The 14,601-nt window shown below is 43.1% G+C and overlaps 1 protein-coding gene across 4 annotated transcripts in view; it reads right to left on the reverse strand.

Moving 5' to 3' along the window:
• vwa8 (von Willebrand factor A domain containing 8) overlaps positions 1-14,601 on the reverse strand; it is a 325,734-nt gene that overhangs the window by 2,312 nt on the left and 308,821 nt on the right. For all 4 annotated transcript variants that reach the window (XM_048603037.1, XM_048603036.1, XM_048603035.1 and 1 more), the window contains 2 exons: positions 9,138-9,236; positions 2,126-2,364 (listed from right to left, as the gene is read on the reverse strand). In XM_048603037.1, the coding sequence (XP_048458994.1) occupies positions 2,126-2,364; positions 9,138-9,236 (338 nt within the window). The remainder of the gene's footprint in view (positions 1-2,125; positions 2,365-9,137; positions 9,237-14,601) is intronic.

Raw genomic sequence — 14,601 nt, forward strand, 5'->3', positions numbered from 1 at the left:
CGACGGCAGAGGAGACTGGAGGGGCCGGGGCGACGGCAGAGGAGACTCGAGGGATCGGGGCGAGGCAGAGGAGACTCGAGAGACCGGGGCGAGGCAGAGGAGACTCGAGAGACCGGGGAGTAAGAGGCGAATCTCCATGGCAGCCATTACTGAAAATCCAACATTTTAGTTTGTAGTTGATTGGGGATTCTGACACCCACTTTCTGAATTTCTGGAGAATGGCATTAATGAATGTCAGAAAAACTGGAAACAATTGTAATCAGAGGGAAAACTCTCTGCTGTTTGGAGTCATACCTGGAACGTAGGAAGATGGTTGTGGTTATTGGAAGTCAGTAATCTCAGCTCCAGGACATTTCTACAGGAATTATTCAGGGTAGAGTCCTACGCTTATATATCTTCAACTGCTTCATGAATTACCATCCTCCATCATATGGTGAGAAGTGGAGATGTTTGCCAATGGCTGCACAATGTTCAATACCATTTGCAACTCCTCAGATACTGAAACATTCCATGTGCATATGCAGCAACACCTGAACAATATCAAGGTTTGGGCTAACATTCATACCACACAAGTGCCAGGTAATGACCATCTCCAGCACAACAGAATCTAACTATCCCTCAAAATCAACATCCTAGGAGTTACCATTGACCAGAAACTGAGCTGGATGAGCCACATAAATGCAATGGCTGCAAAATCTGCAGAGTAAGTCACCTCCTGACTCTGCAAATCCTGTCCACCATCCACTGGGCACAAGTCAGCAGTGTGATAGAATACTCTCCATTTGTCTGGATGAGAGCAGCTTCAACAACACTCAAGGTTCGCCATTGCTTGGAACAAACACAACACTTGATCAGGAGTGAGAGGCTTTGGGGAGTCAGGCGATGAGCTACTTGTTGCAGAATTTTTACAGGGCTGGTCCTGTAAGTTTTTGGTTGACGGTTACTCTCAGGATGCTTTGAGAGGTCTAGCAATGGCAATGCCATTGACAGGAGGTTGTCAGGTTCTCTCATTTAAGATGGTCATTGCCTTGCACAAATGTTCCTTGGCATTCACCAGGTCAAGCCTGAATGCTGTTCAAGCCTTGCTGCATGCAGACACAGATTGCTCCAGTGTCTCAATATTACAAATGTGAACAGCGGAGATGATTGGTCTCCAACAACCACCACCATTTACCTCTGTGCCAGGTATGACTTCAACAAGTGGAGAGCTTGCCCGTCCTCCCAATTCCCATTGACTTCAGTTTTGCTCGCTGGATGACTATCCAGTAACATTACTATGATGCGAATCTCCTGAAATGTTGACCCAACAATTCTGGCTGAAGATAGTTGTATAGGTCCAGTCTTTTTCACTGACATCTTGGAGTCTACCATCACTAGGAATGAAGATGTTTACATTCATTGTTTAATTGACTACCGCTTTAAGACAATAAGTGCAGGATTGCAGAGCCTCAAATCCAATCTGCTAATTGTGGAATTACTTAGTTCTGTTTGTCACATACTGCTTTCGATGTTTAGCATGCAAGTAGTCCTGTTCGGTAGCTTCACCAGTGTGGCATCTCATTTTCAGGTATGCCTGGTTCTACTCCTAGCATACCCTCCTACACTCTACACTGAACCAGGGCTGATCCCCTGGCTTGACATACTGGTAGAGTGGGAGAAATGTTGGGCCATGAGGTTATAGACTATAGTTAAATACAATCCTGTTGCTGTTGATGGCCCTCAGAGCCTCATGGATGCATTGTCTTGAGTTGTTAAATCTTTTTGAGATCTGTTCCACTGACACCCTGGTAGTATCACACAATATTATGGAAGGTATCCTCAATGTGAAGAGGAGACTTCAATTCCATAAGGAGTGGACTGGACAAGGACACGGGGTGGTCACTCCTACTGATAGTGTCATGGACAGAAGAATCTGTGACAGGCAGATTACCAAGGAAGAAGTCTGGTTAGTTTTTTTCATGTTGATTCTCTCATTAACAGCTGCAGATCCAGCCTGGCAGACATGTTCTTCAGGACTTGCTCCTAGTCACTGTTCGTGACGGATGTTGCTAAACCCCTACATTGTGTATACACAAATAAAATGCTGAATAGCAACAATGAAAGTTCATATTTTTTGTGAAAATACCTTTCTGCTTGGTCACCCAGGGAGCCAATGAAAATGGCGAACGCATTAACCTGAGGGTTGCAAGTCAAGACTTGGGTGAACCTGGCAGGGCTTATGCCATATCGCTCCAGGTTAGCATCACTCAGAACAATGACAAAACGTTCATCTGCCTCTTCCCTGGCAATCTCTTGAATCGCATGTTCTGTTCCTTCAAGAGTATGGTCTCCACTCATACAAAACTGGGAATGGGCATGCATTGTCTAGAGAAGATGAACATTCCATTATTCAGAGTCAGACTACACAGACACCCCCACACACACACACCCACACAATCGTAATAAAAAAGTCAGCAAGCCCAGGTCATGTTCAAACACATCCTAACCTTGTAAATGCAGTGCAACCTTCATATCCACCACAGAGCATTCGGTGCAACAAATTTACAATTGCAACAAATTTAGGACGAACTACAAATATTCAGACCAAACAAAAGTCACATTCGGAGATCACAAATTTCCAACATCACATGTACTAACTGCTAAAACTTTGTTTAACTGTGACTGAATATGTTAGCAGTCTCTCCAGTCTGCACCATCAGTGAGTAATGGGCTGGAATCAGAGAGATTGACAGCATTGATTAGGAAGCCTGACAGAGAGACTGACAGAAGGTACTGTTTGGCAATCAAAGCGAGAGTGCAGGAGTACATTTATTGGGAGTCAGTGCGAAAGCATTGATTGGGAGAGTACTGATTGATAATCAGATTGAGACTGGTGGAGAGTATGGATTAGGAACTGAAGTGAAGTTAACGGAGAATACTGATTGACAATCAGATTGAGATCAGCAGAGAATAGTGATTGAGAATCAAAGTGAGAATGATGGAGTGTACTAATTGAGAATCTGAGATCGAGTGGCATAATGTCGTTATTGGGAATCTAAGTGAGATTGGCAAAGAGGATTGATTGGGAATCAGAGACAGATTGGCTAAATGGATTGAAGGGGAATCAAGGGAAAGTTTTGTTCGGAAAAAGGGAGAGAAGAGAGACAAGTTGTAAAGCATTTATAGTCAGGAGATTAAATGCAGTGCTGAGTCAGGTACTTACATAACCTCCTCAGATGGTTTGACAACTGGAGATTGCTACTACAGTCAAGGTCAGAAAAGCATCATAAATAATATCATCAAATACCCTGGTATTTGTTGTATTGTATCAGTTGGTGATTTTATAGCAAACCATTCCAATTATTACAAAGGTACAGGGGCTGTGTCATTCTCCGCTATTACAATGGATTGACCAAATTCATTGGTTTGTCTTAAATCTGGGACTCTGCCACCTCTACCACCAACCGATGAACTGTAAGTTTTCGAGAATCATAGCATCCCACAGTGCGGAGAGAGGCCATTTGGCTCGTTGAATCTGCACCAACCCTCCAAATCTGCCTAGCCTGCATATTCCTCGACACCACAGACAATTTAGCATGGCCAATCCACCCAACCCGCCCGGTTTTGGACCGTGGGAGGAAACTGGAGCACCTGAAGGAAACCCACACAGATATGGAGAGAATGTGCAAACTCCACACACACAGTCACCCAAGAGTGGAATCGCACCCAGGTCCCTGGTGCTGTGAGGCAGCTGTGCTAACCACTGAGCCACCATGCCCCCTAGCAGGGCACGTTTCCAACTGGGGGAGGGTTAGTTTGAAGTCCAGTACAACTCTTCTTCAGAACTGGACTTCTAGACTTGAAATGCTAACTAGTCTTTCACCAGCGATATTGCTAAACTTGCTGAACTTCTCTAGCATTCTCTACGTTTGTTTCAAATTTTCAGCATCCGTAGTATTTTGCTTCTTTGATAGGGGGGATTTTTGCTTGTTAAACACTTTGCCGATGGCGTAACTCATCTAATTAATATTCAGCCTTCTAAATTACCAAGTTTACAGAGGAGCTGGTCTTTTGGCAGATATCCACTGAGTGGTGAGTTATGCTGGGATTGGTGCATGGTTATGTGGGATTGAAATCAGATCTGAGAGTCATAGGGGACAGGTTGGTAAGTAATGTGGCAGGTTAGTAAGATATGAAGTGAAAATTCACTAGGCTTTACACTGAAAACCTTCTAAAAAACCCTCATAATAGTCCACCATTATTGCAACTTCTCCGATCTTAGAAACTTTCTGGACTTCCAGGTGAGAACTTATTCCCAAAGGAATATTATTTTTAAATTGTTCCATTACCTCCCTAAGGTTTTCAAAGTCTGGTTCAAGCTTTATTGATCTATACCATCTATCAAATAGCAATTCATATTCTCCAACAAAGTCCATATTTTTGCCTGGAAACCTCCGGCACTAACTCAGGAATGATGAACAGCAAGCTTTCACTGTATCATAGTCACCAGTCTGTACAACTGAATGGGATGAGTACACTGCCAAAACCTTCACCACAAACACATTCACACAACATTTAGCAATTGCAGTTTCATGGCAATTTTCTCAAGTGACATCTTTCAGCTTCTTCTCACTGACTTTAGGCACCAAGTAAATATTTATTGTCAAAGTAAAACCTGGCATTAAATCTGAGTCATCCTCAAGTTTTACTGATATCTTGTGTTCACATATTCTTGGTCTTCCTCTGTCAAACTCAAACTTCCCTTCTTTTGAAATTCAATGTTTATCCTTTGACTTCTTCTTTGGAATTTCAAGTATTTTTTTAATTGCCTTCTTTCTCCAGTTGAAGGCTCCTACACAAGTTGTTTGGTTTCTAATTGAATTCTAGCTACCCAGACTGGAGTGCGACCAGGACCATCATTTTCCTCCTCAAGCTCCACAGACTCATAATCCTCTGTCACAAAAATAAATTATTATCTCCCTCTTAGAATCATAGAATCAATTTCAAGTGAGAGATTGTTAAACTCTATACCCCTACTTCAAGTCTTGCCCACAAAAGGGAACATTCTTTCATCCTTTTGGGGGAAGCAGTGGCCTGGTGGTATTATCACTAGGCTGTTGGAGACCTGGGTAATAAGGTGTAGAGTTGGATGAACACAGCAGGCCAAGCAGCATCAGAGGAGCAGGAAGGCTGACGTTTTGGGCCTAGACCCTTCTTCAGAAATGGGGGAGGGGAAGGGGGTTCTGAAATAAATAGGGAGAGAGGGGGAGGCGGATAGAAGATGGATAGAGGAGAAGATAGGTGGAGAGGAGACAGACAGGTCAAAGAGGCGGGGATGGAGCCAGTAAAGGTGAGTGTAGGTGGGGAGTTAGGGAGGAGATAGGTCAGTCCAGGGAGGACGGACAGGTCAAGGGGACGGGATGAGGTTAGTAGTAGGAGATGGGGGTGGGGCTTGAGGTGGGAGGAGGGGATAGGTGGGAGGAGGGGATAGGTGGGAGGAGGGGATAGGTGGGAGGAAGGACAGGTTAGGGAGGCAGGGACGAGCTGGGCTGGTTTTGGGATGCGGTAGGGGGAGGGGAGATTTTGAAGCTTGTGAAGTCCACAATGTTCTAGGTACCCAGGTTCAAATCCCACCATGCTAGATGGTGGAATTTGAATTCAATTAAAAAATCAGGAATTAAGAGTCCGATGGTTTTGCAGATTGTTGGGAAAACTCATCTGGTTCACTAACCAGGAAAGAAAATCTACTGTCCTTATCTGGTCTGGCCTACATGTGACATCGGACCCACAGCAATGTGATTGACTCTTATTTGCTCTCTGGGCAATTAGGGATGGGCATCAAATGCTGGCCTTACCAGAAATGTCCACATCCTGTGAATGAATAGAAAAAAATGACCACTTTGTCAAGTCCTCTCAGTATCTTATGTCTCAATAAGGTCGCCTCTCTTTCTTCTAAACTCCAGTGGATAAAGGCCCAGCCTGTCTAACCTCTCCCATCCCAGGAATCAGTCAAGTAAACCTTCTCTGAACTGTTTCAAATCTATATCCTATTTTAAGTAAGAAGATCAACACTGCACAAAGTACTCCAGTGAAACTGCAGCTAAACATCCCGACCAGGACGACAGTGGTATAGACCAGTAATCCAGAGAACCTGGCTCATGCTCTGGGACTATGGATTCAAATCTCACCATGGGATCTAGTGCAAATTTAGAAGCTAGTCTCAATGACGGTGATCATGAAAGCGTTATTGATTGCTTAAAGCAATCTGGTTCACCAATATCCTTTAGGAAAATAAATCTGCCATATTTGTCCAGTCTGTGATTCCAAACCCCTCAGCAACATTGTTGTCTTGTAACTACTCTCTGAAACGTCCTGGTAAGCCACTCACTTAAATGGCAAATAAGGATGGGGAACAAATGCTGGTCTTGTTAGCTCACTTTCCATCAGACAAAAAAAGAAAAAAAAATTCTCCTTTATTTTCCATTTCCATCACAAGAAGCGGCAATTTGTCTTCGTGCAAACTAACTTTACATCATTCATCGACCAGGACATCCAGACCCTCTGTATCTCAGAGTTTGCAACCTCTCTCCATTTAAATAAACTTCCACCTGTATGTAGTCATGTTAACTTTTCAATGAAGATTGCAAATTGTGAAGTGATTCATTTTGGAAGGTCGAATTTGAATGCAGAATACAGGGTTAATGGCAGGATTCTTGGCAGTGTGGAGGAACAGAGGGATCTTCAGGTTCATGTCCATAGATACCTCAAAGTTGTGACCCAAGTTGATAGGGTTGTAAAGAAGGTGTATGGTGTGTTGTCTTTCATCGGCAGGGGAATTGAGTTTAAGAGCTGTGAGGTTATGCTGCAGCGCTATAAAACCCTGGTTAGACCACATTTGGAATATTGTATTCAGTTCTGGTCACCTCATTATAGGAAGGATGTGGGAGCTTCAGAGAGGGTGCAAAGCAGATTTACCAGGATGCTGCCTGGACTGGAGGGCAGGTCTTCTGAGAAAAGATTGAGGGAGCTAGGGCTTTTTTCATTGAAGCGAAGAAGGATGAGAGGTGACTTGATAGAGGTGTACAAGATGATGAGAGGCATAGGGTGAATAGTCAGAGACTTTTTCCCAGGGCGGAAATGACTATTACGAGGGGGCATAATTTTAAGGTGATGGAGAGAGCTATAGGGGAGCTGGCAGAGGTAAGTTCTTTACACAGAGTGTGGTGGGCGTGTGGAATGCGTTGCCGGCAGTGGTGGTGGAGTCAGATACTTTAGAGACTTTTAAGTGACTCTTGGATAGGCACATGGAGGATAGTAAAATGTCGGGTATGCAAGGTAGTTTGATCTTAGTAGAATAATAGGTCGGCACTATATCGTGGGCCGAAGGGCTTGTACTGTGCTGTACTGTTCTATGTTCTAAATGTTTAACTTTTTTTACTTAAACTCAGGGAAGTTCCAGCATACCCATTTTACAGCCCCTGGATTTGAATCCCAGACCAAATCTGGACTTCTTGTATTCTCTAATAATGACAATTCAGTAAGAACAAGAATTTTTTTGAAAGAAGTTGAAACTTCCCAGTGACTGACAGAATGAATCGCAGGTAAAGATTCATTTTTTAAGACTTTACTGTAACAAACAAACTAAAATCAAAATAGCTCAAACATTTAAAAACTGAAAGAACTGCGGATGCTGTTATTCAAGAACAAGAACGGAAGTTGCTGGAAAAGCTCAGCAGGTCTGGCGGCATCTGTGACCCTTCCTCAGAACTGATGGTAGCTAGGAAAATGTCAGTTTATGTGCAGAAGATAGGGTAGGTGGAGGGGGTAAGAAGTAGACGATAGGTGGGGATCGAGCCCATGGAGAGAGAAGAGCAGTTGGATAGACAAAGGAGTCGATAACAATCTGGCTAGGAGGGTGAATAGCTGTTAATGGGACTATTAATGACTAACAATAGGTAGTGTGTAATAGCAGGCTATGTGATAACAAGGCTTGGTGTGTGTGGTTGGGGGCTCGGATGTGGGAGAGTTTAGGCTCTAAAATTATTGAAGTTCTGCAGAAGAGTCACTGGAGGCGAAACGTTAACTCTGATTTTTCTTTACAGATGCTGCCAGACCTGCTGAGCTTTTTTAGCAACTTCTGTTTTTGTTCCTGATTTACAGCATCCACAGTTTCTTCAGTTTTTAAAAGGAAATGGTACTTCTCATTAATTAACTGATACAACCAAAATATTGTACAACCTGTTTGGATGCTATACCATGCTCCCAAAAGATACAACATCTGGTAGATGCAGTCTTAAGGTGCTCCTGGCTTTTTAGCAGGCTTCCTTCTCACTGCCACGTTTGGACAAGTCTTCCAGTGACCTTCAAATGTCATTCAACTCAATCTTCTGAGTATCCCCTAACTGGCTTTAAGTAGTAAGGCCATCCTGGTGACACCTTGGTCCTTAGATCTCAACAAGACTTGGTTCTTCTAACAGAAGTCCCCATTAGCCTCCTGCTTCATAGCTAACACAAAACAGTTTTTTTTTGTCTATTTTCATGTAGCAGCTGGTCCTGTCTATCCCTTTGGGTCTGAGTTTGAACGTTGCTGTCCATAAAGACCTGCTGTTCCTATTTCATGCGTGGTGTGAAAACTGTCATTTGATTTTCTATTTATTTCATTCTGGCCTCTTTCCCCATGAGAATCAGATCACATGGGCCTGTCTCCTGACAGATTTTAACCGTGCCTCTAATCAGGAGTTCTATTTTGCTTCAAATTAAAGGAAATATTTTACAATATGACTGTCTTGCATTTGTAGCACTGAATGGCAAATAGGGTCCAGGGACTGAAGGCTAACACCAACTTCTATTCTTCATAAGCCATACCCTCCCTCTCTTTGCTGTCAGAGATGGGAACGGTACCTTGGTACACAGAGCAAGGGGAGCAGGCCATTCTGCTCCTCAAGACATTTATACTATTCAATTATGTTATGCCTGCTCTGTATCTTTACTCCATAGTATCTTATCGGATTAGCTCTATAATCTTCTGCACATTTGTTAATAAAAAGCTTCATTTATCTCAACGATCCACAGAGTTAGCTCTTGCTGCTTTTTGTGCTGGTGAGCGATGCAGTGGATCACAACATCTGCAGTGACAAGCAAGGAACAAAACCAATTACCTTCATAACCTGAAGTCTCTCCTTGTTGTTTCTCGGAGGCTTTTCACTCCTGACTAGCTCAATGTTGAATCCATCTCCTGAGTGACCAACAATGTCATACTGAAGAGACAAAACAGACCAGAAAATTAGACACGGTAAATGTTGAATACACCTCCAGGGCATGCTGCTATTGAGTATTTGTCAGCAATACCTAGTATTAAGTTTTTTTTTAAATTCACTCACGGGACATGGATATCACTGGCTGGGCTGGCATTTATTGCCCATCACTAGATGCCATTGAAAAGGTGGTGATTAGCTGCCTGCTTGAAATGCTGCCATCCACGTAGGCCCACGGTATGGTATGGGTAGGCCCAATATGCCATTAGGGAGGGAATTTTACAATTTTTTTTCCCAGCAACATTGAAGGAATGGTAACTAAAAGCCAAAAGAACTGCGGATGCTGTAAATCAGGAACAAAAACAAAGTTGCTGGAAAAGCTCAGCAGGTCGGGCAGCATCTGTGAAGGAGAAAACAGAGTTAACATTTCGGGTCCAGTGACCCTTCCTCAGAAGGAAGGAATGGGAAGGAATCGCAATCCGATTGAAGGAATGGTGATGTATTTCCAGGTCTGGATGATCAGTGGCCTAGACAGGAACATTCTGGTGGTAGTGATCCTATATACCTGCTGTTTTTATCCTTCTGGACGGACAACCCCAGTTGTGGGTTTGGAAACTACTGTTCAAGGACCTTCAGTGAATTTTTGCAGGGCATCTTGTAGATAGTATATATATACTGTTGCTGAGTGTTGGTGGTGTGGTATAATGGCTCAGTGGTTAACATTGTTGCCTCACAATGCTAAGGACATGGACTCGATTTCAGCCTTGGGTGAATATCTGTGTGGATTTTGCATATTGTCCCCATTTCTGTGTGGGTTTCCACTGGATGCTCCAGTTTCCTCCCCCAGTCCAAAGATGTGCAAGTTAGGTGGATTGGCCATTCTAAATTGTCTGTTGTGTCTAGGAATGTGTAGGCTTGGTGGATTAGCCATGGTAAATATGGGATTACAGTGATAGGCAAAGGGGCTGGGTCTGGGTGGGATGCTGTTTAGAGGGTTGGTGCAGATTCAATGGACTGAATGGCCTCTTGCCACACTGTAGGGATTCTACGGATATGTGGTGGTGGGAGTGAATGCTAGTGGATGTGGTGCCAATAAAGTGGTTGCTTTGTTCAGGATGGTGCTAAGTTTCTTGACTGTTGTTGAAGCTGCACTCATCTAGTCAAGCAAGGAATATTCCATCACACTCCTGACTTGTGCTTTGTAGATGGTGGACAGGCTTTGGGAGTTAGGAGGTGTGTTACTCACTGCAGGAGTCCTAGCTTCTGACCTGCTCTTGTAGCCACAGTATTCATATGGCTAGTGCAGTTTCTAGTCAATGGTAACCCACAGGATGTTGACTGTGAGGGATTCAGTGATGTCAACTGGCAATAGTTAGCTCATCTCTTATTGGAGATGGTCATTGCCTGGCATTTGTGTGGCATGACTGTAACTTGCCATTTTTCAGTCCAAGCCTGGATATTGTTCAGGTCTTGAAAAGAACAAATGATGGAGATTGCAGTGGGTCAGACAGCATCCATGGAAAGAGCACAAGCCATCGTTTCAAATCTAGATGACTCTTTATCAGAGCACAGGTCTTGTTGTGTTTAGGTAAGACATCACTTGGCTTGTGTGAGATCCTTTATGTATACCTGGTCAGTCTGCGCCACCGCATGCTGTCCGCAAAGTGCCTCGGTGGGGTGGGGGGAGGCGGTGTCAAGTGTGCCACACTTCTGTCTCCCTCTGGAATGTGCCTTTACAAAGGAAGTCTGAAGAAACATGAAGCAGCTCTGTGACTTGGGAGTTTATGCTCTACAGTCTGCTTCCCAGGATGCACACCAAAACAAACATCAACTGTGCCTAGATGACCATCAACCTGGAGAAAGACTCTGTTTGGTATGCCTGAATCTTGTTGGTCTTCCAGAACAAGGAGTTGACCTTGACCAAGTGTTGCAGACTGGCACATTCCAAGGCCCAGGACTACGTGCTCAGGGATGCACTAAAGCTTGGAGCATTTGGCGCAGAGGGGAAAGGCTACTGTCCGAGGTCTTTCTGCTGAAGGTAAATAGGGATCCGTTTAGTTATCAGACTCTCCTAGTATGTCAAATATATGTAAATATTAGTATTTTGTGTATAAGAGAGGTCTTTGGTTTTGTGGATAGCCAAACTCCAATGTTTTGTGTGTTTACTTGATATGCAACTGTGCAGACCCGAATTGCTTTTGTGTCCATGTATATATACAAAGAGATTTTTTTTATGAATAAAGTATATTTTTGAAATAAAAAAATGGACTATTTCAGTACAGGCAGAACCTCCTTATTCATATTTCTTTTTGTTATTCTTTGTCCATTTCAGACAACCTAAACCCTGCTTTTGGTGTTCAAATGGAAAACCTTTCACCTGTTAGACTTGTGATTGATACGAGTCAAGGTGGTTTTTATATTTTGAATGTACTTGAGCTCCAGTGGAGCAACAAATTTTCTGGTCCAAGGTAGCTGTATCTGGAAAGTACAACCTGCATAAATAAACTTCTGAAGTTAAGATTGTGTTGCTGATCTGAACTTCGAGTATCAATTCTGTCTCCGTTCAAGAAGAACAAACAGACTGCTGAAATAGGAAGGCCTGGGAGTTCACAGACACAAACTTTTAAAGGTGGCAAGGAAAGTTGAGAATGTTAATAAAACGCATACATGCAGGATATTAGGCTTTGTAAGCAGGGACAGAATAAACACAAGGAAGTTATGGCATAAACTTTGACAAAACACTAATTGCGCCTCAGCTAGTAAATTGTGTTGTATCCTGGGCACCACACTTTAGTACAGATGTTGAAGACCTGGGAAGGATGAAGGACGACTATGATATTCCAGAGAACAAGGTTTATGGATAGACTGAGGAATTGGACTTGAGCCCTCGGAGCAGAGGAGAATTATTAAAAGTGTTGACAATTTTGGAAGCACATGATGGAGTAGACGGGGACAAACCGTTTCCACTGGCACTGGAATCAGTACATAGAGGGCAATAATTCACAAAAGAATCAGAGGGAGGGGAGCAGAATATTTTTAAGTGGGGCGGGGAGGGGAATTGTTTTGATCTGGAATGCTTTTCCTGAAAGAGAATGGAAGCTGATTTAACATTAACATTCTGTAAGACCATAAGAAATGGGAACAGGAGCAGGCTATTTGGCCCCTTGAGCCTGCTCTGCCATTCAAAAGGATCATGCCTGATCAGGCATTCCTCATGGCCACTTGCCTGCCCTTTCCCCATAACCTTAGATTCTTGACCAGTAGGAGAATCAATCTATAGCAAAAACAGACATTGCTGGAGAAACTCAGCAGGTCTGGCAGCATCTGTGCAGAGAAAGCAGAGTTATCATTTTGGGTCCAGTGACCATTCTTCAGAACTGAAGTATCTATTGATTTCAACCTTAAATATACACAAAGAGTCTGTCCCCATAGCTCTTTGTGGCAAGGGGTTCCAAAGACACTCATCACTCAGAGAAGAAATTCTTCCTCATCTCGGTCTTAAATTGACACCCTTTTATTCAGAGACTATGCCCTCTGGTCCTAGACTTTCCATGATGATAAATATCATCTCAGCATTTAGCCTGTCAAGCCCCTTAACAGCCATTTATGTTTCAATGAGATCACCTCTCATTCTCTGAACTCCAGTGAGCAGAGTCCCAATCTGTTTAGAGTTGGCTCACTAGACATTCCTCCAAACCGTGCATCACCCTTGTGAACCTTTCCTGAACTGCCTCCAATGAAATAATGTCTTTCCTTGAATAAGGGGAGCACAACTGCTCACAGTACTCCAACTGTGGTCTCATCAGTACCTTACACAGTTGCAGTAAGACTTCTCTACTCTTATATGCCAACCCCAATAAAGATCAACATTCCATTCGTCTTCCTGATTATCTCCTGTGCTTTGTACTAGCTTTGTGTTTCTGACGTTTTCTCCATTTAAATAATACTGTTCTTTTGTTCCTCCTTCCAAAATGAACAACTTCATAATTTCCCATTTGCCAATATTTTATCCACTTATTTAACCTATCTGTATATCTTGCAACCCTTTGCGACTTGCCTTTCCACCTATTTTGAGTTGGCTGCAGATTTGGCTGCAGTACATTTGCTTCCATCCTCCAAGTCATTAATATATATTGTAAACAGTTGCAGTCCCAGCACTGATCTCTGTGGAAGCCCATTGGTTACACATTGCCAACCTGAAAAAGAAACCCTTATCCCTGCTCGTTGTTTCCTGCCCATTAGCCGAATCTCTAATCCATGCCAATATATTACCGCCAATACCATGGGCTCTTGCCTTTCATTAGAAAGTTGGGCATACATCTCTTACAAGGCAGCCAATCTGCTCATTGTGCTTTTGCTAGGTCTTTGAATGAGCAATTCCATTCGGCCTGGTGCCCCCCTGCTCTGTCTTCAAGTTTGTCGAATTCTTTCTTTTTTTGAGGAATCCCCAATTCCCAACCAATAATGTGTGCTATCAAGACTCCCAATTCCTGGACTAGAATTATTAGAAAGATCAATGACCTGAAGTTCTCTTTTCCTTCCTCACATAGTTACGTATGGCGAGAGGAATCCTTAGTGGCAGGAATGGCGCAAAGGTAAGGTTGAGAATCTATGCCGCTCAGTGCCAGGTCACAGCCCCAGTGGGGAGGCTGAGGAACATCGGCTAGGAGCTTCCACAACAGAAGGCTTGTTCTTGTGCACATCAGATTGTTCAGTGCAGCACAGAACTCCCTACTAGTCCTTTTGACTGCATTTAGGGCATTGGGCTAGCTGACCACAAAAGGAAGACATAAAGGAAGAGAAGTTCATTCCTCAATTACCAAAGGCAGACCTTAAGTTATTCCTTCAAGCGTCTAAAATTAGAAGAAGTAGCATTCAGCAACAGTGTGGTTCACTAATGTCCTTTAGGGAAGAAAACCTGCCGTCTGTACTCGGTCTGGTTTACACTGATTCTATGACCCACTGCAATGTGGTTGACTCTTAACTACCCTCTGAAATTGCCCATTCAGTGGTATTCAAGAAAGCAGTTCACCACCACCTTCTTAAGGGCACTTAGAGATCAGAAATATATACTGGCCTTGCCAATTACTTCCATATCCTAAAAATGAAGTAAAGGAAATTTTTATCCTCCTTCTAAATGTAATCATTTCAATATGCCTTCACTTGCACAGTAATTATACATAAGGAAGCTCCAGTATAAACAGTAAACTATTATTATATAGCTTTCATTTTGAGGTCTCAGAGGATAATTCATTTATCGTCTGCACACTTCTTTACAAAAAACACCGAAACGTGCCAATAAAATTTACAGTCCAACCTGGGTGGGGTCACAGAACACACACTTCACACTGCAGTCTGTACACAATAG

Source organism: Rhincodon typus, chromosome 11, assembly GCF_021869965.1.
Source record: "Rhincodon typus isolate 14 chromosome 11, sRhiTyp1.1, whole genome shotgun sequence".
NCBI classification, from domain to species: domain Eukaryota; kingdom Metazoa; phylum Chordata; class Chondrichthyes; order Orectolobiformes; family Rhincodontidae; genus Rhincodon; species Rhincodon typus.